The sequence below is a fragment of the Limulus polyphemus genome, unplaced genomic scaffold (genome assembly GCF_000517525.1).
Source record: "Limulus polyphemus unplaced genomic scaffold, Limulus_polyphemus-2.1.2 Scaffold895, whole genome shotgun sequence".
Taxonomy (NCBI): Eukaryota; Metazoa; Arthropoda; class Merostomata; order Xiphosura; family Limulidae; genus Limulus; species Limulus polyphemus.
In genome coordinates this window covers 256,304-282,558 of record NW_013666505.1, presented here as the reverse complement: position 1 = coordinate 282,558, position 26,255 = coordinate 256,304, and the positions used below count along the sequence as shown (strand labels likewise).

Here is a 26,255-nt window from a genome sequence, read left to right as displayed (position 1 = left end):
GATGACATGGCCTTTCACCTGTGATCCATCTCGAAAGGGTTAATATATTTTGTATGACCAATTATTATTCCATATCCCATGACAGGAAACACATTATAGAAAGCCCTCACATCTTAATTTTACCATTATTTTAGACTTATGTGTTAATATTACATTCATTCCTAAGCATATTCAAAGGCAACAGTTGTGATTCATCCTCGTATGCAAAAAAGAAAAGAAAATCAACCTCATTTCATTTAATTAGATGTGCTTCATGTTACAGTAAAAATATTCTTAAATACTACATCCACAAAAAAATACATGCCACCATATGTTGCTCAAAGACTTGTAAAATGATTAAAAACACAAACTGATGTTTCAAAAAAATAAAAAAATTACATCATTAAAATACTTAAAGAAAATCAAAAACTACCTTTGTTTACCTCTGCCAATTGTTTAGCTCACTCAGACTTAATTTGAACATACTGACCATGCAGCAAAATCAAGTGCAAAAATTCAAAGATCTAATGATCGGTGGTTAGTGTAAAATTTCATCACATTATGACTGACAACAGTTTTTTGAAATCTTTATTTACTGAAGGTTCCATTCAGAAGTAACTAACAGAGACCACACCAGTGGATGTGTACCATCTTTGTTTACCTCTGCCAATCCATTAGGAATATGGCTCATACAGCTGGCATATTACCATGTAGCATGTGAATTGAGAAGTAACTAACAGAGACCACACCAGTGGATGTGTACCATCTTTGTTTACCTCTGCCAATCCATTAGGAATATGGCTCATACAGCTGGCATATTACCATGTAGCATGTGAATTGAGAAGTAACTAACAGAGACCACACCAGTGGATGTGTACCAGCTTTGTTTACTTCTGCCAATACATTAGCACCAGATGTTTGCCTGATACAGCTGGCATACTATCAAGTAGCATGTGAATTCAAAAGAGCCCGTGCTAGTGGTACAAGAGTCAATAGGACCATACTATGGACATGTACTACGCAAAGGGTGAAGAGTTTGGATCATACAACATATATCCACTATGAAAAATAAAAATTCTGTACTTTTTTTAAAACTAGTCTCTATACATACATTTCTCCTTCATATCTATAGATTGGTTTATGCCACTGATTATCAAATGCATAATTTTGTTTACATCAAAACAAGTATTCCCATACCTTCCCCAGTGTCTGATCCATTTTCAGATTGTCTTCTTCAATTCTCCACAAACTATTAGGTGATGTGTCAATACTAGGTGTTGGACATTCATCTGCGGGCATTTCATGGCTTTAATAAAAGAAAAAAAAAGCTAAAGTATGTTACATCGTATCTACTCTGTAAGAATTTTAAATGAGTATATCTTTTTGGTAATTATAGAAGCAATTGTTAGAATCAAAATATATTTACAAACAACTAAATTTAAAAATTTTACCTTTCACTTTACACTAGTAAAAGCATTAAGCAAAGTAAATTGATTTTATTAGTTGAAGTTAAATATAAATAATGACAACTTATCAATGCTTGGTATTGGGCATTCATTTAATGATGTTTCCTTGCCACAAGGATACACAACTCATAAGGTGTTTTGAAAGATGTTACATTGTAAGTTAACAGTATGAAATTTAAATCTAATCATTCTCTGATTAACTGGATAGAATTTTGGTTTTGTCATGGTTATTTTATCACAAACAGTGATGACAACTGTTACTAATGAAATATGTCGACTACTGTCTGCCCATTACGATTTTAGTGATGGGGGTGCAAGGGGGCTGTGAAACCTTATAAATGTAGTAAATGTTGGTATAATAAGCCTAAAGACATAGTGTGGGATCACCTAGCCTAGAGCCAAGTACATACAATTTATCATGAAAGTAAAAAACATTGATTAAATTTTAAACTTAAATCATTTCTGAATTATGCTATTTTCTGTTATATCTCCAACATTTTTAATAAAAAGCAAACTTCTTTAACCAATGGAGACTCTAAATTATACATTTCATTTAATACTTTCAGTACATATGCTAACAATAATATTAGGTTATACTTTTGTTGCTAAGCAACATGATACAAAAGCCATTGTTGGAAGGTTGTGTTACTAAAGCGCACTGGCTTTTCTATACATTAGAAGTTGTTAATCTAAGTTATTTTTTTAGGATGCTATGAATCAGCCACAAATTTATTTCATGAATGATATTAATTTTGATTGGCTCACAAAGGAATTTACTGACGTTTGACTGCTTGACTTTACTTTACTGCCTCTTTGTTGATCAAGTGTGATTTTACAAAATAAATTTATATCAGTTAACTATGAAATGTGACGTTAGGTTATACTACTTGCCCGTCATTTTTGACAGCCTATACGCAAATGTGATAATAAATTACCTTCCTCGCTCAAGCCCTACTCCACACTTTCTTGTTTAACACTTTGCATATGATTGACAGATGCCCTTGTGCATATAAGGATGTGTCCACACTTGTATTTTCTACTGGGTTCAAAGTTTTGAAGATAGTAACAGCTTAGGCACATTGCTATCAAGAAATTACTCAAACTGCCTAATTAGTTCATCACACTTTTCCATACCCATTATTTTGCCATCTATATGAATTTGCAATATTCTTGAAACTATATATGCATTCACTTTTGTCTGTTACCATTTTTCTGAGGTCAATACATTTAATGTTCCTAGTAAGTATGCATGTTGTTAGTAGTTATTTTTCTTGCAGCTTTTTTCAGAATTTGAACTAAAACACTTTTACACTCAATACTGAAATCTGTCCCTTATTTTCTCACTTCTTGTTTTGATGAATACCCCTACTACAGAGTGCATTTTCAGCAGCAAAATCAATATATATTTTCCTACGTTCACAATGGAGTTGCATGATTGATACCATTACTATGAGCATTGAGTAGTATTGTAAACTAATCGATTAATCACAACTAAATTACATCAATTAATGTTATGAAAATAATCAACTAATGTTTCCAATTATTACTGTTTTTAATAATTCCAACTATCCAGTAATTGAAATATTGGCATTATGATTTTTCATTATTATTTTTGTGTAATTTAAGCTCGTTCAGATTAAGCAATTAGTATCATGATTCACAAATATAATCAACTAACCTAAATTAGGATTTTCAATTATCTTAACTATCCAGTATCCAAGTGCTTGAAATATTACCATTATACTCATTTGTTGTTAAGCAGAAACCTACACAATATGCTGTCTGTGTTCTCCCATCATAGGTATTGAAACCTAATTTTTAGTATTTTAAGTTTTTTTTTGTTTTTAGCCATTGCATGAGAATAATTAATTAGTCAAATGTAATAAATCAGTTAACCAAATAATTAATTGATTAGTAAATTCCACTAATTGTTCAGTTTTAGTTCACAACAGTTTTTCTTACCAACTTGTAAACAGCTGATGCTTAATCATGTTGCTTTTTTTTCACTAATTTTTCCCTTAAATCTTTGATGACACACTTCAGATCAAGTAGGAAAGGGTAACATGGGTTTATTTGATAAGAAATTAATAAAAAGGAGCCATTTGTTCTACCACAAACAGCAAGAATTACATTGCACAATTACAAGGCAGAATGCACTAGCAATGCAATGTAGCAGGAGCCATTGAAGGCATCATATCGATGTAGGTTCAAGCCATTTTTGCTTCTGAAGCAATGTTAAGATTCGTGAAGTTTGTTTTGTAATGTTAAGATTGGTCAGATCACACCAAACCACACTGGAAGTGGGAAAGACAGGCAGGAAATGTGAGAGGAGGTAAGTATCTATCAGAAATACATTCTCAGTTTAAGAAAATGTTAACTTCCAAAATGATATCTTACCTCCATTTACAAAAAAGCTAGAATCCCACACTGAACAGGTAGATGGCCAGTGAAAAGATGATCCTCCTTCCAAGTAGGAACTAAAAACAACATACCTGTGGGAGACTGCACCACTTCTGAGCCAGGTATACTATTTGCCCTTTAGTAATGTGTCAATAAAAGAGTGAAAACAAAGGAGGGGCACCAATAAAACCTACAGAAAAAATAAGACTCCCCTAATGTAGAGTGGTTAGGGTGAAACAGACCATAAAGAGGAGATTGACCTCAACCAACACCTGGCAACATCTGGAATTGTACATTAGTTCCATGGTAGGAAGAAGGTCCTTTACATTTCACCTCAAGAACAGATACTGGCAGGGAAGAGGAGCTTCTGTACCAAGAATTTGCCTCTGAAAGTGTACACCTCCAACACAATCAACACCAGATCCACCAGGAATCCACATCAGGTGGAAGAAAGCTAGTTAGAGGGCCCAGGTGGGTGAACATCCCCAGTCCAAAACCTGGTGGCATTGGGAATGTTTTGTCTAGTCCACAGTAGGAGGAGAATAGCCAATCTTACACACGAGAGAATTAATGCATCTCATCCAGCTACAACGAATACCAGATCCACTGGAAAAAATATCCAGTGGACAGTAGGAAGAGGGATGGCTATATGGGATGCATCTACGGTCCAAAACCTGATGGCATTGGCAATTTATCGCCCAGTCTGTAGTAGGAGGAGGGTAACCATCCAAACTCATGTGAGGACCTATGTGGCTGGTCTGACTCCAACCAACACCCAATCCCTGGGAACTAACATTCAGAAGATGGTAGGAAAGAGGATGCCTCCTCAGCTGGAGGGGCAAATTACAATATATAGCAAAGTGCTACATCCAACACCTGGCAGCATCTGGAATTGTACATCAGGTCTGTGGTGGGAAGGGTGTTATGCCATCTACACCAGCAGAATGTCAGCATCATACTCTCAACTGAGTGGTATTGTGCACACTGAAGAGAACAGGCCTCCACAGTCCACCACCCCAGTGGCTAGGAACTGGAGAGCCCAGAGGACAGCAGCACCAAATACAGTGCACTGGGTAACCATGATACCCTATTTTGAAAAGCAGAGCAATCACATTGATGGAGTCAATCAACCAACAACTGGCGGCATCTGAAATTGTATGTCAGGTCTCCAGTGAAAAAAACCTCAAATGCCATGGACCATCAGAGATGGGCAATAATCCGTGTCTGCTTTACTCATGTTAGTCCGTAAGTGTACGGTCCTGGACAAACATAGTTATGAAGCAAAAGACTGCAAGATACACCTACGAACAGCACTGTGGAACATCCCATCTCAATGATGGGTGTAATATGATTTGGATATGTGTTATGACATTGTATTTTGATAGCACAGAAAACACATTGACGAAGGTGATCAACAACACCTGGAAGTATATGGAATTGTACATCAGGTCTGTGGTAGGAAGAGCCGCAACATCACAGTCATCTAGCATGGTACATTATCACTGGTCATACATTGCAGATTTAAAACTAAGTATACTTGGTCAGGCAACACTCGCCACAGACTGAGATCCAAAAATGCAATAAAGGCCCCTGCAACAACAAAAAAACCGATTACTTACCATCCACAGAAAAACAGTTACAGCACTGATGATATCCCCTAAGAGAAGATGGAAATGTACAGCCAGAAACATGGTAGGGTTGAAAGATATGAAAGAAAGAAAACACAAAAAAAGCGACAATCATCAAGAGAAAAGGAAGAAAATGCTAGATGAATTATCCTGGAAGGGTAATGTAAAAAAACTTCATGGGAGAGTTGAGGATTTCAAGAGAGAAACAAATGGACTCTGGAACCATGGAAGGGAACAGTATGTGGCATATACTACTGGAGAGCCCTGACCAGGCAAAGAAGGTGGGCAGGACTGGAACAGTTAGAAACGTGTGAAATGAAGGGAAAGGAAAAAGGTGTGAAAGTAGAAGTACCCTCTCCAGCAGCCAAAATCTTGGGCATAAAGAAATGATCAGGAAAGAAGGAGAATATTTGAACAAAGGAAACAAAAGTGTAACGAACATCAATCACAAACACATTAAGCAATAACATTCACATGCCAACAAAAGCAGGAACAAGGACTTCAAGAAAAGGTGATATAATGAACACAAATGAAGGATGGGAAAGCACATGGAGGATCACATACAGGTGCTAATCAGGAAGGGAAGCAGGGCAGGAAGGATGAGAAAAGCAGAAGGAATGAAACAACATAGATAAGACTGGCAACAGGAAAACACAAGCAAAGTCAGTAAACCAAAACATGGCATATAACACCACCCTATAGTCCACAACAGAGGCAACCAAAATGCATCATTCAAAAAACCAAGGCAAAAAGGATGGTATGTGAGGAATGGTAGGATGAGAAGGAATGATAATCCCTTAAGAAAGACCAACAGCAGTATGTATACCATGCATGTTGGTATACTGCCACAGAGGAAGGACTAATGGGGCAGAAAACGAAGAAAGCTACACACAAAAGCCTGGCTCTTCAGGTGAAGGACTGGACAAAGCCACTCATGAAGATAGATTGCAGGTACAGACGGATGATGCATGCTAGAGTGTGAGTGATGGAAGAGTGTTGGAGATAAAGGAAGAGAAAAGGGGAGGCAACACCAACAACTGGTGCTGCAGTGGAAACCACGTGTGAGCCAGCCAATACGGAGCCACCAGCTAAACACTACATGGAGTGGTCTGAAGTATGGCCAGGACACATGGGAAGAGACAAATAGGAGGATATGCATATTAGTACCAACCCGACCAATCTCAGCTAAGAGCATCAACTGCTCCTATCAGAGGATGAGGAACAGGTAACCAAAATCAGGGAAGTGATGTATTGAGATGAGTGGCAAAATTGTCCAAACCTGGGACACCCCACAGAGCACACAATACCCAAAATACGTGAGGATCCCAAGACCACTCCAACCACCAGTCGAAGTCAGTTTGTAAGGGAGAGGGAAGGGGCCATCTAAGGGATCCTGAAGAAGATTCCATTGGTCTATCAAACCCACTGACAATGACACATTAGGGTGTGACCAAAGGGTATGAGGGCTTTGAAAGAAGCACATCCCAATACAAGAGAATCTCTCACGCAGTAGGAGAAGGAGAGGATGAGATGCTGCATACAATACATTTCATAGCTCACAACTGAAGTTGAGCAGGTAGAGCCCGACACAGGAGGAAGTTTAAAACCACCCAGAGATAAACCAAAAATATGTGTGGGTGTGAAGAAAGACTTCTCCACTTTGACTTGGATAAGTGAATTAAACCATGAGTGAAAACACGTCTATTCAGTAAGAGTGCCAATTGAGAAGTGGTTAACACCTGCACGATTATAGAGGGCGCTAGTTACAATAGGGGTAGTGTTGGACTCCTATTGGTGGAGAGTTTCTGCATACTAATTTGCATGTTAATATGCAGAGATAATTGGGAGTATCAAGGCTATTAGTGAGAGGAAATTTGCGCCAACAGAGGGCAGTATAAGTCGAGAAAGCTTTTTGTGACTAGAGGTGAGATATCATATCGGAAATTTAACAAATACTTTTTTTACTTACCATGTGGCACATTAAACTCAACTCGTCCATTATACTAAAATCAGTGATCTTCACATAAACTTTAAATTTGGCTTTGTAATGATAAAAAGTATTTTACATCCACCCTGAATATTTTGAATTTTTCAGCCATACCAAATCAAAGCTACATTTCTCCATTATGTTATACCATGAATACAAGTCATAAAATAACCAAACATAAGAGTCAGATCAAAAGCCAGATCATGAAATAAGTGAATGTTATGAAAAAAAAACTACTTGAAATCAGAATTCTAGGAAAGCACTCAAATGCTAGAAAAAATTTTGTCAATAGTGAGTATCCTATTTTACTATTATTAGAACTGTCCTCAGGGTTGCTAAACAATATATGTATCAAAAAAAAAGAAAAAAATTTAGAAATGCTGGACATGACATAAGGCTCATGCAACAATTTAAACTCTACAATTTGTCAACAAGTCCCTTCCTATGTTGACTTCAGATTTTGTATTTTACACATTACAGTGTTCAGTTGACTTGTAGACAATCTCTGGACAAGGTATAAAAGCTTGCTATTGAAATAACAACAAAAAATTAAGGTGATGACAGCTTAATTTGTGTCATGGTCTCTTGTTTGCAATTATATCCACATATGAAGAACAACTTTCTAGAAACCTTCACCTAACTTACACAGTTATTACTAAAATATTGATGCAAACAACAAACAAAAATGTTATGACATATTTTTGATATAACTATGTAGTTATTTTGCTACAAATATAGACTTCAGTATTATGACTACATGTGAAAATATTGGAATAAGTAATAAAAATATGTTACTCCCTTTAGTAATGTTTTTTCCAGAAAAAATAAATTTTCAGGAGGGTTTTGTACCAAGAAAAATATAAATGTAATAACCTATTATCTATATGAATCAAACTGTCTACTGAGTTAGTTGGCCCACCACTGGTGTTTTCTACATGAGAAAGACAGGTAGCTGTTGATTTCTCACTAGAGCCACTATACAAGGAAAGTTGATTGTAACTGTTATTGGTGACTATTCCAAAAGCTCCTTTCCAATTTTTTTTTCCATTCCCTTTTCCTTGCTGAACTAATGATGGTGGAGGGTCAGGAAGAGATGGTGGAAAAACTTCCTCAGGTGGTTGTGATAATGTAGGTTGAGGGTCAACAGTGGCATAAGAATGGTTTCTTCTGGAGTTATATACTGAACATTGATAGAAAAATAGTCAAGGATTACTTACACAAATCTCTACAAATAAGAGCTACACAAAAGGAATATTAATTCTAATACAAAATATTTATAAAATCCAAAATTAGAATTACATGGCTCTCATAAACAGATGAAATATGAGAAAAAGTTAAGACAAATATTATTTCTAAATTACTCTTCTGGATACACTGTGCACAAAATGCATACTTTATGGCCATAATTATAATAAGTATTATGCACTATGTACTGTAATATCCCTTATAAAAACAAACAAACAAACATAGATTTTGAACATGCTTGAAATGCCTGGCTGTAATCAATATAATATCTTGAACTTTGGTTTTGTTAGGGCTTCTTAGCTGATTTTCTATTTTAACGTTTCCCATAAATTAAACATTTATATCGGTCTGTCATTATGTATGAAAGTTAAACAATCAATTATCAATGAATAACACCATTGTGAAAGTAGTATGTGCCCATTCAAGTTCATTGTTATTACCACATGGTATTGTATAGTCCACAAGTTCATGTTAAAGTAGTACATGCCCATTCAAGTTCATTGTTATTACCACATGGTATTGTATAGTCCACAAGTTCATGTTAAAGTAGTAAATGCCCATTCAAGTTCATTGTTATTGCCACATGGTATTGTATAATCCACAAGTTCATGTGAAAGTAGTACATACCTATTCAAGTTCATTGTTATTGCCACATGGTATTGTATAGTCCACAAGTTCATGTGAAAGTAGTACATACCTATTCAAGTTCATTGTTATTACCACATGGTATTGTATAGTCCACAAGTTCATGTGAAAGTAGTACATACCTATTCAAGTTCATTGTTATTGCCACATGGTATTGTATAGTCCACAAGTTCATGTTAAAGTAGTACATGCCCATTCAAGTTCATTGTTATTACCACATGGTATTGTATAGTCCACAAGTTCATGTGAAAGTAGTACATACCTATTCAAGTTCATTGTTATTGCCACATGGTATTGTATAATCCACAAGTTCATGTGAAAGTAGTACATACCTATTCAAGTTCATTGTTATTACCACATGGTATTGTATAGTCCACAAGTTCATGTTAAAGTAGTAAATGCCCATTCAAGTTCATTGTTATTGCCACATGGTAATGTATAGTCCACAAGTTCATGTGAAAGTAGTACATGCCCATTCAAGTTCATTGTTATTGCCACATGGTATTGTATAGTCCACAATGGTGTTTTCCTTTTCTTTCTGTTATTGAGTTTGTTTTATATTTGGTTAAGGTTCTAGTGACAATATGTTTAGGGAAGTGACATTTGTTAATAAATGTATCAGATATTGATTCTAGTTCATGCTGCAGATTGCTCCTACTACATATGTTAAATGTTGTGTTGTAAATGCATGATAACGTGTCAATATTTTTAGTTGAATACGCCGAGTCCCATTTTATATAGTTGTTACCATTACCAAATTTGTGGAAGATTTTCACATTAAAACATCTTTCTATTGTTATGTTCATGTAATATAATTCCTGGTTTTCATTCTCTTCTTCATAAGTGAACATGATATTAGAGTGAATGTTGTTTACATGTTGTAGAAGTGAGTGTTGATGGTTGTTTTCTTCAAATCTATGAAATACATAACCAACACATTTAAACCAGTGTGTGAGAGGATGTAAAGCTGTGTTAATGGCCCAATATTCTGTTTTGTTGATAAACAATTCACATAACCCCGATGACAGAGGGCTTTCTATTTGTTCATAAGTTTTACCTTGAAAGTGAAACATATTTTCAGCACAAAGTGATACAAATCTTTCAAAAATTCCAAGCTCAGTTTCAATACAACGTGTTGGAATATTTTGACAACGTTTCTAGAGCTAGATTTGTTGCTCCTTCTTTTGGTATCATTGTATACATGATGACTACATCCAAACTGTACATTTTGTGATGATTTTTAAAGTTGTTGAGAATTCTTCAGAATTCTAGAACACTATTAGCCTTGTATTTATTATTGTAATGCAACAATAGAAAATCTAAGAACAATGCAAACTCATTATTATAGCTACCATAAGTTGAAAGGATGGGGTAGATGTCAATTGCATTTTTGTGAATTTTAGAAGCACCAAACAAACAAGGGGTATATGCATTGGTGACTCTTAAGTTGTTGTATGCATCTTCTGTGATGTAATTGTTCTTTTTTAACTGAAAAAGTAGGTTGTTTTTCATAACATTTGTTAAGGTTTTTGGATAGTTCTCTGAATCATTTAGGTGTTTTTGTAATAAGTTGTTATAATCTTCTGTTTCCATAAATATGGTTTCACCACATTTGCCAGCCTTTACTATGATAATGTGTGAAGTATTTCACAAATCTTTAAGGGCTGATATTTGTTGTTTTATGATGTTTTGTTTAATTTGTATGGTTTTTACATAAATAACCTTACATTCTACATGATATTTCATGGATGAAATCATTTAGATTTTAATTGTCATTTGGTGTTTTAAGAAAACACATTTTGTTATTCTTGCCTTGAAATGTCTTTATGGTTTCATTTTCTGTATTATTTATAACCAATACGAAGCCAAAATTTTCATCTATGAAATGACATGTTATATTACGTTGTCTTCTGTACAGAGAATTGTCAATTTAGCTTTCAGTTCGAGCTTTATTCCCATGGGAAACATATCAATGAGCTTAGATGAATTTTTAACAGCCCTTGTCATAGTTAGAAATCCATAAACATTGTGATAATTATAGGACATTGTCTGCTTTTTGCACATTATTATTCTGTGTTTTTTGGTGCATTATTTAACTAAATAAAAATTATTTAATGCAGTACTACCATTAGTATGAAAAAGTAGGGTTAAGTGTCAATGACAGTGAACAGCAAAAAAAACAACAACAAAGATGCAGGTATTTTATTTCTTGTTTTCATGTATGTTCTTTATTTATTTATTACTATAAAAGTAACTAAAATGTAAAAATAGGAAACTTGTTAGGTTAAATAAAGTTAGAATAGGTGAAATAAATAACAATAATGTAATACAAAATTTTCAAGAGATACACTCATGAGTATCTCATGCATATGTCATTCAGTAGTGCAATATGAGCTACATCTGCTAAGTGATTTACAACTTATAATGGTGCAAACAGTAGTTAAGACACAGTTGACACAACAAAACAATAAAATTTAAGTATAAATATATGTATACTGTTATGAGTTTAAAGCTACTTAGGATAAACAAATTTAGCTTCATGTTACAAGTGGAAGCCATTCTAGAAAGAAAAAGAGTAATTTGGATTTATTCTGATTTTGTTTTGGTGGTTATGAGGTCACTAAAATCGATTAACCTTCTAAGGTAGAGTTAATGTAGAAAAATAACAGATAAAATATAAAATTTTTTAACTTGTAAATCACTTGGCAAATGTGTAGCTCATGTTACCACATTGAGTGATGTAACACATGAGCTACTCATGAGCATAATTCATGAAGAATTTTTTTTAATTATTATTATTATTATCTTTCATTATCTTCCTTAATCTAAGCTTACAAGTTTCTAATTCTTACATTTTACTTACTTACTTCTATAATAATAAATAAAGAATATACATGAAGAACAAGAAATATAGTTTTTATCTTTGGTCTCTTTTTTTTGCTGTTAGTTATTGGTGAAATTTAAGCCTACTTTCTTATACTAATGGCACTTGTTCACTAAATAACTTTTATTTACTCATATAATGCATCTAAGAACACAGAGTAACAACTCGCGCAAAGCAAACAATGTCCTATAACCATCATAATTTATTTGGCTTTCTAAATACGGTATAAGAGCCTTAAAATAATTCTCAAAGTTTCTCAATCTAAACATTGCAAGAGAAACATTCAAACTTAAGACAAAATAGACAATATACTCTGTACTGAATGTATCATTATGCGACATTTGATAAATTAGAACCTCGTCTTTCTGTTGGTTATGAATAATGTTATAAAACATCTGACAGAACTACTGACAATTTGTGAAAGAGGGGTGTGACGGGTGGGTGTGGCAAGTGGTTCTTATTTTATAATTTATGACTCCATGAACAAATAAGATTAATGGGTATAAAAATTAGATTTTGCCTCAGTACTATTTATATTTCATTCCATACTTTCATAATTCTTGCAAATAGTCAAAAGCTTTCTTTTCAAATGCATGTAATTATTGATCTACTCTCTAGGAAAGGTTCAACATTTTTTAAAACTAACATTTAAAATTAATGTGGTGTTGTACAGATTGTGCAATATATAAAAAAACTCCAAGCTAGCCATTCAGATATTTATCAAACTTTCCCTTAAACTCCCTTAAATTAAATACATCCACCTGAAGGCAACCCATTCCAGAGGCCTAACACAACATTAGAAAAATTAAGCTGTCTTAGATAAAGATGACTCCTACCCTGCCAAACTTCATACTTGTGGCTCTTACCATTCTTTCCTAACAATTTTAAATGCCTCAATCATATCCCCTCTAACTCTTTTATCTTCAAGAGTAAGGTAGTTCAGAGATCTTAACCTGTTCATCACATGTTACACCCTAGTAGCCCTCCTCTGAACCCTTTCCAACAATCCAATGTCCTTTCAAAGGTAAGGAACCAAAAACTGAACAAATATTCCGAATGTAGTCTACCAGTGACTTATAAAATGGCATTAAAATCTTTTTAGACTTGTTTTCAATATTTCTGTAGATACAACCTAAAATCTTATTTGCCCTAACACTAGCAACAGCACACTGCTTAGATGGCTTATGAGACTGATCAATCACAACACAAAGATATTTTTCTTCCACAACACTGTTAAGGTTATTCCCATCAAAATGATACTCATATTTTGCATTGTAATAATGTATATGCATTATCTTCATTTATTACAATTAAAAATCAACTACCATTTGTTTGCCTAACTTACTAAAAAATCAAATCCTCCTCACAGCTAGCAAAACCTAAAACTTTAATGTTATCTGCAAATATAAATAATCTATTGACCATTCCTTCATCCATTTCATTGATGTAAATCAAAAGAACAAAGGTCCTAAGACTGAGCCGTGAGGCATTCCACTTGTGATGTTAATTCAGTTTGACTGAACTCCATTTATGGTAACCCTCTGCCTTCTTTCATCAAGCCAGTTTTCTACAGAATAAGCCAACCTATTCCCCACACCTACAGAGATAACTTTTTTAGCAAGCCATTTATGTGGCACCTTGTCAAATGCTTTCTGAAAATGCAGATACACTACATCCACATCCATTTACATATGGAGTAGCCTCTTCAAAGGATGTCAAAAGATTATTAAGGAAACATTTTCCCCGACTGAAATCATGCTGACTATGAATAAAAATTTATACCTTGTTAAATGACTTTGTAAAGTACCTTTTATCAGACTTGCATAAGCTTTTCCCAACAATGATGCAAGACTAATAGGCCTGTAGTTATTGGGACAATTTTTATTACTTCCCTTCAAAAACAGGAATAACATTAGCCAACTTCCAATCCTTTACCTTTTCCAAAACCCTTGGGTAAATAACATCTGGACCAGGAGCTTATTGTGATCATCTTTTTTTCATCTAGCAACTATTCAAGTTGAGGAATATTGCTTAAATGTTCATTTGTAAAAACTGAAGAAAAATGTAAATTTCATTAACTCAGCCATCCCATAATCATCAAATATTAGCCTTCTTGTATCAACCCTCAAAGGCTCTCCCTCCCATCCTAACATTTTGTTTACCTTTAACATATTTGAAGAAATCCTTACTATTTATTTTTACATTTTCAGCCAATCTTTTGCCTTATATTTTTATTTCCTAAGTTCCCATTCTTTTGATCTTCTATAATCTTTTAAATCTCCCATCATTGTAGTGAATTTAAACTTCTTATCACATATATATCGTTTGAGTTAACCTGGGATTTTATTGCAGCCATCCCTTTTTGTCTATAAGGAACATGCTTATCTAGAATATCTAAATTTATTTCTAAAATTTTTCCACATTTTATCATTATCTCCAAATAATTCATTTTTTGCCCAATTCACAGCACATAATTCTTGTTTCATCTCTTCAAAACTTGCTTTTTTAAAATTTGGAGCCAAAATTCACATTTCTTATCTCCATGTGTAGAAAAACAGCAAATCTTGTACCCAGTTGTTTATCAACTTCAACTCTATCAACAATTTCTTTACTAGAAGTTAATAACAAATCTAAAATTATTCTCTTCTTAGTAAGTTCCCTTACCAACTGTTGAAGAAAACTGCCCTGAACGGTTTTGAATAACCTGTTTCTCTCAGAATTGTCTCTAACATTACCCAATAATGTCTGAAATAAAATATTTTCCATAATTATAACCTTAGACATAAGGTACTGTTTATGGAAAGTTTGGAAAATTGGAGTTAATACATTTTGCAGATAGTATTAACAAGTGAAATGGCAGTGCTGTTAAGTTTATTATCCCTTTGTACAGTGAAAATGCACCTATATACAGTTGTGGACATTCTGTTTAACATCACGACTTGATACAGTTGCATTTATATAAAACTGTAAAGTTGTTTGTGTGTAACTTGTGTTATCCTGTATGTACTAGTAATCTCACAAGTTATTGTTATACTTAGAAATATTGTGATTTATAATTATTGTCAAGAATTACAAAATAGTACTCATTTAAGGGTACTTAGACATTTTCATAAGTAAAACATTCTAAAAATACAACTACCTTATGTACCAGCTAACTGATTAAGTACAGCAGTGAAAATCAGAATCTAGCATCAAAAACTAAATTAATTTAATCAACATAAATATCCATGTTTTGTTTGATAATTCTTTTCTCTGTATTTCACATAGATATAAGATACCCAGATCTGAGACACTTCTAAACCTTATCAGAAATGTCCAATTTCCCATCTAAACAGAGATGTACCAGGTCTGGCATTTTTGTAAGTACACCTATATAAAATTTCAACCATTTTTTATGATTTTTGTGAATACAAACCAAAAATATACCACTAGTATATATAAATTAATAAAGACAAACAGATACTTACATTTTCAAAGTAACAGAATTATACCCACACACACACACACACACATATATCACACTGAAGAAAATGTAAGACATAATTTTACCTTCATACAATGTTTGATAGATGTCTCGCACGATTGCTTGTGGTTGCTTGCGTATATCTGGATCTCTAGACCAACATTCTAGCATCAGTTTATATATATCGGCATGGCAACCAAGAGGACATGGCAAATGAACACCCTTCTGGTACAAATCTTTTGCCTATATATTACAAATATACTGATTTTAATACAGAAGATTTGATACAAAAAAAGATACCATTTAAAGACAAACCTGATATTTCTAATCATCTCTCAGTTTTGTAGATATTGTATCTACCTGCACATCAACAGTCTGACAAAACACTCCTAAAACTAATATGATTCACAATAACAACTAGTAAGTACACCTTTCTTCATTAAATATGCTTTGTGTGTTATGATGGTATCAGTGACATTACAACCTAGACCCATTTGCATGCATATTTGAAAGAGTGTTAGATATACATTAAAAATAATAAAACAAGTAATAGGAAAAGAAATCCGCTGACTCAAGATTATATTTGATTTAACTCTCTTCCTACTGGCTTTGTCCCAGGGACCAACCTCATAATCATTTTGTGCTTGTTATATTTTTCATGCTATAACTTTTAATAGAGTAAGTGTATCTTCATGAAATTTTGCAGATTATCAGTAAACATTACATGGCTTTAGTACACAAAATATCAATTTTTGTATTAAGTTTTAAGATTTTTTAAGCAATGATTTGTTCCTGCATTTTTTATTTAAATTTTGACTATCCAACATGCAAAGTAATTTTGATTTTAAGATTAAAAATACTTTTATGCATCAGAAAGTTGTCAAATTTCACATACAAAATCTTTATAACCTCCAGATAATTATCAAAGTTTTTTAAGAAAACACTTTATATTTTATCTGTTATTTTCACTATTGTATTTCTGTATGAGTTTTGTTGATCTGACCAACCTCATAATCAACATAAAAAAATTACGAAAGATACAAATTATGCTTTTTGTTTTATAATGACTACAAATTACAACAAGAAACCACAAATGTTTAGTCTAAATAGCTTAAATCTCATAACATTATACATCTATATATATATTTTATTTCACTGGTCTTTCAGCCATGTCTAACTAACATTACAGAAGTTGCAATGATGCAGCGCACGTGCAGTCATGTTACCGTATCCAATAGTATAAAACTGGCCTTTACAAAGTGACCTGCTTTCATTTTGTTCTAGTGATCCAGTATTTTGTAAAATACAGTCACATTTTGGCTACAATACATTACATATGCATATCTATACATATTATTACTATTTACAAATAAGTTCTAAATTTCAGTTATTTTTCTTTAAAAATACAACATTAAATAAATAAATATAGAAAACAATGATTTTTTTCAACTTACAAACTTTGTACTCGTTTCCCCACTTACCATAATTTGGTAAGCCATGTCAAATTTCACTTGCAGAGGATGTAAAACAAAATAATGTTTTTAGGTTTTGTAATATGCATTGTTCAATAACCAAATATTAAAAATCACTCTACAGTATTGCAGAATTCCACTGTAATTTATCAGACTTACTAACTAAACTGTATTTGAGTAAAAAAAAAAGTTTTTTGGACAACATTTTCACTTACCATTTCCTTTTGTGATTCAAGACAAAAAAATAATCTTGGGAACTTCCCACCTTCTAAAGACTGCAATAATCACTAGGGGGCATTCTGAGCTTTCAATTGGTTATTCGAACATCATAGACAGAATTAGGTGTATTTAAGTATTTCCAAAAATGGAAAGCGGTAGGTGAGTGGGGCCACTGTGTTTGATTCACTAAATGTAGCAATATCTTGGCAAATAGAAAAGATAGAACGTTCTTATTTTATATTCTAGCTTCTCAGTATTGATAACTTCAGTTTCTAATTCTTACAAAACTATAGACTTAGTATTTGGACATCACAAACACATAATTAGAACCAAAGCTGTATTCAACATACTATGTAACACACAAAAATTGATATTCAGGAATTTAGTTTTAGATTAAGAAATTAACTGATGTAAAATACTGAAATTTACAATGTGATACCAAACTTATTGACATACATTCATAAAATAGTAGATCAATAAAATTTTGGATGTAAATCTACAAACATGATGACATGCTCTTCAACCTCTGACCACAGGAAGAAACATAGCGAGAGGGTTAAGCTTCTTCTCTGCTTTTGTTGCTAGAGGTTCTTCTATATAGATGCAGATAAATGACCTGAAATGCTTCTGGTGTGATATTCAGGCATATCGTTTTCTACCTGTTTTAGTGATACATAATTAAAAAGAAAATCCTTTTTTAGTTTCAATATAGTTTTAACATAGCCATATGGTCCAGAAAGTCACTGAGGTTGCCTTGTTCTAGATGCTTTGTTTCTATGTTCTCTATATTAGATAATGTCTATTTTGCCTGAAATGAAACTGCAATAACATTTAACATCCAGGTTGAAAGGATTAGCAACTCTAAAAACCTTTTCTGGCTGAAACAACACAGTCTGTATGTTACAGCTAACCAAAACAGTGAAAGAAAAGTCACAAAGTGATGCTATTGACTGGACAAAGAAACCAAGTAGAACTGAAGCATGCTTTCTTACCTGGAGTTTTTTAAGTAAAGTCATACTCCAGTATCATTGTGTTTAGTTTGACAGAAGTCTATCCCAAGAGAAAGAAAGTTGAAGATCTAATCATGATCTAATGGAAGCAACTGTCTTTATTTTGATAAACTTGTTCAGTTTCATTATTCCACACACAATAAGAAAACTCATTCAAGTTATCCAATACACATTACTCTCTCCTTATTTTATGGTCAAATTTGCTGTTATTGGTGGATATAACAATATGATACTTGTCATGACAACAGGATGCAACATGCAAAGTTTCTGTTTCAATTATAGTGGAATTCTACTGTATCGATACAGTAATTTATGATATTTTGGTTATTCAACTGTATATATATATAAAACCTAAAAAAATTATTTTGTTTCATATCCTCCACATGCAAAATTTTAAAAGGCTTAGTAACCTACATCAAGCAGCAAAGGTTGGAATTAGAAGAGATAATTGTTTGCTTTACTTCTCTATTTACTGTTCTATGTGTTAAGAAAAATAAGTTTAAGAACTTATTTGTAAATAGTAATAATCTATATATACATAAAATGTATAATAATTGAAATGTGACTGCATTTTACAAAATACTAGTCCACTAAAACACAACCAAGACAGGTAACTTTGTAGAGACTAATAGTCAGTTTTATATTATTAGATGCAGTAACATAATTGCAGGTGAGCCGCATCATTGTAATTTCTATATTGTTAGCCAGGCACAGATGAAAGGTCAATATAATAAAAATAATAAATGTATATAAATGTATAATGTTATGAGATTTAAGCTATTTAGTCTAAACATTTCTGTTTTTGTGTTATAATTTGTAGTCTTTCTAGAATTAAAAGGCATAATTTAAATTTATTTCCTAATTTTTTTTTTTATGGTGGTTATGAGATTGGTCAAATAGACCAAACCTGTACAGATATTCGTTAGTGAATATAACAGATAAAAATTTTTTTTTCTTAAAAAGTGTTTGATAACTATCTGGACATTATAAGAATTTTGTATGTGAAATTTGAAAATTTTCTGTTACATAAAAGTATTTTTAATCTTAAAATGAAAATTGCTTTGCATGATGGATAGGTAACATGTGAAAAGAAAAAAAGATGCATGAGAAAAACATTGATTGAGAAAAAAATCAAAATTAAATATCTTATTTTTCAAAAACTACATACTTATAGGACTTTTCATCTCAACTTTAAAAGAAATTCATCTACTAGTTTCATTTTTGTAAAGAACTTTCATGAGAGTTGCATACCTACTTACATTGTAAGTAGGTCATAGTCAAAGCATTAACATCTTGAGTGTTCTGAGCTTAAAGAAGTACGTTTTATAATTACAATGGCATTTTGTGGATGCAGAAATAATTATGATCAAAAGGAAAGGTTCATTAAATACCGACAATGGTATGGAAGAGATGCTGAGTCTAGGATAAATCTTTTTCTCATTCTGTGAATGTCTATGACAATGGTCCCCCTGCAACCTCTGACTCAAGAAGACTTGTTTGCATCTGGAGTACCCAGGCCATTGGAGCAGATAGTACCCTTGAGGATTGATCTCGTCCAAAGGGTTGTTGAAGTAAAATGGTACCTGGTGAGTTCAAGACTGCATGAGGAGGTCTCTGTCAAACTATAGTAACTAGGGGACACAGGCTGCACGTGCTGCAGATAGATGATTTCACAAGTGGATGAGATAACTTTCAGAATTGAAGGTTCTTTGCAATATCTGGGGTTGTGCAGAAGATTGTACAGTGAGCCACTCTGAGTAACTCATTGCCCTGTAGCCATGGACCACAAATCAACAGCCCACTGAGCTGTCAGTTGCATCCATTAAGATTACAAGAGAGGAAGGCTTAGGCACAGCATACAGGGCCCTGTGAACAAATCCAAGCAGATCATATACATACTGTTCAAAGGGATAATAAAAAAATATCTAAACTAGTTCTTAATAACTTCCAGGCAGATCACTGGACTCAGAAACAGGCTGTGAAGTGCCTGGTCCTGAGCTCAGATGATCCAGTCCTCAAAATTGTCGAACATCTGGACAACATGAAGCAGGACACCTAGAAGAGTCATATACAAGCTACATCACCAATTGGACCTGGCGGAGAATCAGGAAACTTACTAGGACCAGTCTATGGATTGGAAGAGAACTGGTACTGAAGAACTAGCTGTCTATGCAAACAATCTTCACTGATATCATGGGAAAGCTTATCTGACAAGCCCTCTGCTGACTAGAAAGACGTCCTAGTCGATAAGCTTACCGAGGGACTTCCCAATCAGCTCAAGAGACAGTAGCTGAGAAAGAGGGATGTCCTCACTCTCATGTAAGCAGTGCCCACAGAGGAAGTAGCATGCATTAGCAACTGTAGCGGCAGTTCCACCAGCAGATGATGCAACCCAGTTACACCCACTACACTAGGATAAACCTAAACAAAGGATTGACAACCAGTCACTTTCAGAGGACAGAAATGTGGTGCAACCACACTGGTCTCCAGTGAGTGGGAAAGACTATGCAGGCTCACCCACAGGGTACTTGCCAGAGTAAGGTCTACCCATGTGGTATGTGCCATCACAAGGATAGATTTCACTAGGGGGTCTGCTCTTGAGGTATATGTCATAGCCACAGTCAATACCTTTGCCTGGACATCATCCAGCACAGGAAGCGTAAAGGGCCTGCTTCACTTGTGGACTAGTGAGGCACAGGTGGAGGAACTGCTTGTACTTTGCCAAGCAGCAATGATGGCACAGCTACGAGTTCCACAAGTGTAACAATAATGTTCATATTTCAACTTAGATGAACGCAATGCATCATTGCATTTTAATGCAGTCATAGAAGCAATGCACGAAATGGAATGTTTCTTGTCCAGAACGTAGGTAGCATTAGCTTGGGTAGTGATCCACTTGACATAGGTTGAAGTTGAGTTGGATGATGAAAGCAGAGCCAAAACAGCTTTCAGCACAAGAGAGTACTTGTATGAATGTGACATTCATGCTGTTTAAAACTAATTTTAAGCAGTTGATGGAGTTTACACACAAGGGAGGGCAATGAGAGAGAAGCCCGGTCTACCTTGACAATGTGGTGTTTAGCTGCATTTCTGAGTCTGCATCTGAAAACCTGAAGATGGTAGTGCAATGAGCATGAAATGCAGGCTTGTAAATAAAACAATGAATATGTTCACACCTGCACTCTTGGTCACATTGTGGGAAGAGATGGAGTCTTGATGAACCCAGATAAGATAGCTTCTGTGAGATATTGGCCTCAACCTGAGATAAAGTAAGAGGTTTGCAGTTTCCTTGGTTTCACATCATAAAACCAACAATCTGTGGCCAACTTCTGGAAGATAACAGCAACATTTTCAGCTTTCACAAAAGAAGGAGCACATTTTGGATGAGCTCTGTGACAAGCAACAAAAGAATCTTGAGCTAGTGTGGACACTTTTTGCTGTCCAACAAAAGTCAGTCTGACCAGCACTAGTAGAGGAGCACAGCATGGATGCATGCAACCTGTGGCACCTTGTCTGAGCAGTTAAAAGTGCAAGAAGGTGTGCTGTTCCAGTGTTATCAATCTGAGAAGTATGGTAATCCAAAAGTACTGCAGTCAGTGGTCCCAGGAGCTCTGCTGCAAAGATTACTCTAGACTTTGCATAATACAAAGACTGGAGGGAAACAAAGTGTAATCTGTACTTAAGCTAACATATGATGGTGGTTCTTCTGGTCGTGAGTGATTAGAGATGTTCAGCATTAGTGTGAGTGCTGTATAGTGTATACTGTCCAGAAGAAAAACTGGCTAAGACAAGATAAACTCCAATATAAAATTATTAGTTCTCCTATGTGAAGGATAGCTCTGATTATTGCCAGTCTATTCCCAGAGATTGCAAGAGGGCATCAGTACGTATTCATCACCACCAACTACTTAATGAAGGTGAGCCAAAGCTTATTCACTGATTGATATGCTAGCACATACCATTGTGGATGTGTTAACTGAGAACTGGATAGGATGATTTGGAGTACCAGAAGAAATTCATATGGATCAGGGAGCTAACTTCAACAGCTGTTTCTTGTGTAAAGTGTTAAAGGTGGCAAAGACTCATACTTGACCTTATCACTCTCACTCTGATGGTTTGGCAGAATAAGCAATTCCAACTAACATGCAGATCTTGCAATGTTTGATAGTTCCAACAAAACTGACAGAGATGAACACTTGCTACAATGTGATGATGGCATATAAAGTAAAGGAACAGGGATCTACAGACTGTTTGACACATCTCCTCATATTTGGGCAGGATGTGTTACTTCTATTTGTGGACATTTGTGCCCCAAGAGTATGTAGAACGGATGAGATCACCAATTGTCGATGCACACAAATTTGCCAAACAAGAACTTGGAAAGGTAGCATGTTGACAGAAAAAGTGCAGTGACTGGATGGGGAAAGAATGGATGATTTAATGTGATGATTGGGCGTGCTACCTACACAAAAGCAATTTGGGTCCAGCAGAATTGGTCCATGTCTGATACTCTGACAAATTAATTCTCAAATGTATGAGCTATGGTGGCCACAAGGCATACTAAAACATATCTAATACATAAAAAATCTGCATCCATACATCAGACATGAACCTTTGATGCACTGTGTGGATCAGTAGACAGGAGAGGAAACTGATGAGTCAGAGGAGGACAACACCACCATCTCAAGTCATCCCAACCTACCTGACAAAGGAAAGAAAATTGCAGAGACTTATGTGACAGCCTTTGACAAATCAGATGAGGAGCCATTGGAAATGGAAACAACAACCAGCTCCAACCAGCACGTGAAACACTAATGTTGGCTTCCAGAGTGATATTGGGTAGGATTGACTATAAAAAGTTTAATGACTGAAAGGTGAAGTGACCCTTGCTTTCCAAGTCATCAAGCATTAAAGGAAAGTACAAATACCAATGTATGCATTATACTGTAGTGTTACTGTTTGATCATCTAAGTTAAGTTCACACAACTGATGATGAAAAGAAGTAACTTTTTTTTTATTTCTGAGCCATCAGGTAATAGCATCTGGTAGAATGTATGCACTGATTTTGGGACTGCTACTTGATCTTCGACAGCTGGGACAGTTACTGATCCACACAAATACAGACCACAAAAGAAGTGGCATTCCTTGCTTTCCAAGCTATTGAGTGGTACTAAGATGTGATTTATGCATTACATTACCGAATTATCACATGATTATCAACAGTTTGGAAGATCATGTGACTGAAAAATAAGTGATTGAAAGGACTTTGTGACCCCTCTATTCCGAATGAATTTTCTGATGCAAAACCTCATCTAATAAAAAAAAAATCACTTCAATAATCTAGCTGAGTGATGAGAATACTGCAGAGCATGCCAATAGGTAGTTGCTAGATTTTTCATGAAAATGTACAGGATCTACATGGTAGTCCTGCCCACTCTGGGTGTGTACTATAGTACAGTAGTAACAGCATGAATTTCAATCTTGGTATATACATTTTAATTAAAAATTTTCTGAATTTTGCCAATTTTTTGAAATCTGATATATAAATGAATTGAGTTGGATTGCCCCTAGATAACACTATTGAATGTACCTTTTGCAGGTAACTCAAATGCTAATGAAGTGGCTTACATAGTAGCCAAAGGCAAGCTGTATAGAGTATTTGACAGAGGCAAGAGTAATTGACCAAGTGTAATGAGAACATAGGTATATAGCAATATATATATATATATATATAAAATGCAGACTGTAAGTATAATATGGGGTAGTTGAAAGCCACATAGATAGTGAAACCTTATAAATCATGCCATAACTGTTTAACAAATTGTAAATGGAAGAAAGTATACCAAAATAAAGAATGAGAGCATTGGCAAGGGCTAATGGTCAAATGTGTAGGACCTAAGCAGTCTCAAACTCCCATTCTCTCTTTCTTGAACTGGGTTCTGTATATGTGACAATCAAGTAGCAGGGTAGGAATAAAGACAATTTAGTGTTTTTTCAGTGTACAGGAAGATGAAGGCAGCATGGTTTCCAAGACCTTGACGTTGTGACATTCAGCTCCAGCACTAATGACAGTGGTGGTATATATGAGCCAAACAGTTCATGTAATGGTCCCTGCTGTTAATGAGGGTGCCTCAAACTTGATGCTCAGGACAAGACAATCCTGGAAAATGTATGTCACTGTGGTGAGCAAGGAACAACCTACCAAGAAGTTTTGAAAGACATCCAACTAGGTACCAAGTATGGAGCTCCCTTCCCAGATACTTACAATGGTCACAAACCAACCCATGTTAGAGCAGATTCCAGACCTCAATAATCATTCTCACGAGTTGGCAGACGGGTGGACAGTAGTCTGGCCCATATACAACCAGTATGAAAATCAGCTGAGGCAAAGGGCCACTCATCTGTTGAAATACGAGGAGGCCTGGTATCTATGGGTCAAGCTAGCTGTGATTGCTGTAAACCTGAAGAGAGCTCGAACTGACAAAAAGTCATCCACAGCCATTAACTGAAAGATAACAGTGATACAAGAAATTTGGCTGGCAGAGTTAAGATAAGTGAACCCCTAACCCCTCTCCAAGGCGAGTGTCCATTTTGTATCTAGTTACTTATAGTTATTTATTTTTGTACATTGTATATTTTAAATTAGAGTGCACTCTGCTTTCCACATGCACAACTGTAGGCAGGTGGTAGTGGCTTAGCAGTTTCTCTCCATACACGAATCCTTGCTCTTTCATGTATGCAAGTGTGTGTGTGTGGAAGAGAGTGGAGTCAAAAGGTGTTTTTCATTAGTGAATATATTAATTGTTGAAGGGTGTATTTTATTTGTTTATATATTCTTGTATTTCTGGTTTTTCTATAGTGAAAAGAAAGGAGCATTATGTTTCATAACTTAACTTTATAATTGGAGGATTTCTTGTGTTGTTGTTACTTTAACATCTAAATTTTTGAATTTTATTCATTTTTTTTCACTTTATTAGATTGCACATGGTGTTTAAAACAAAACAAAAAAAAATGGGAGAAGAAAAATATTCTTCCTCAATAAAAATATTTTGTTTGTTTTTTATTACATTAATTTTATTTTTTATGTCAAGTACATGTGTTAGACTGTCCCTAGAGTGGGAAACAATCGTTAATCTTTGATAAAGGTGAAATTTTCAATTCCATATCTCCACTGAAGCAGACAGTATCATTTCAACTTTTTTTGAATGATTTATTATGATGAATCATAAGAATTGAATCAGAGTCACACTTAAGTTGATTTTTTTTTATTCATTCCATTAACAAACTGTGGGGACAGGAGAAGTAAGTAGCATAACAACACAAATTTATGAAACGATTCAGATTCAGAAGCTCTTGAACCACGTATGATAATTATTATGGAATTTCTAGCACAAATCTATACACAAAATCCATCATATAATAATCTATATAAATATAATAGTACTGTCTGTTGTATGTCCATGTAACTATTTTGCAGTGTGTGGATTGATATTCTGTAAAGTTGGTATGGAAGTTCATTGAGTCCATGGGGAGATACATACAAATTTTCAGTTTTGCATTTTGCAGCTTTTTATGGGTGTTTTTGCATTTGTTATCACAACTTCACCCCCTATGGATGGATCTTCACCAAATTTGGTATGGAGGTCCATTGGGTTCATGGGGAGATACACATTTTGCATTTTGTGGTTTTATGGGCATTTTTTACCACTACCTCACCTCCTATGGATAGATCTTCACCAAAATTGGTATGGAGGTTCATTGGGTCCATGAGGAGATACATACAAATTTTCAGTTTTGCATTTTGTGTTTTTTTATGGGCATTTTCATGTTTTTTACTACTACTTCACTCCTGTTGAT

General features: G+C 34.5%; 1 protein-coding gene across 3 annotated transcripts in view; it reads right to left on the bottom strand.

Moving 5' to 3' along the window:
- Nucleotides 1–26,255, bottom strand: part of LOC106461087 (tyrosine-protein kinase JAK2-like) — a 195,096-nt gene that overhangs the window by 14,475 nt on the left and 154,366 nt on the right. For all 3 annotated transcript variants that reach the window (XM_013920877.2, XM_022387962.1, XM_022387963.1), the window contains 3 exons: nucleotides 15,784–15,940; nucleotides 8,334–8,640; nucleotides 1,177–1,285 (listed from right to left, as the gene is read on the bottom strand). In XM_013920877.2, coding sequence (XP_013776331.1) covers nucleotides 1,177–1,285; nucleotides 8,334–8,640; nucleotides 15,784–15,940 — 573 coding nt within the window. The remainder of the gene's footprint in view (nucleotides 1–1,176; nucleotides 1,286–8,333; nucleotides 8,641–15,783; nucleotides 15,941–26,255) is intronic.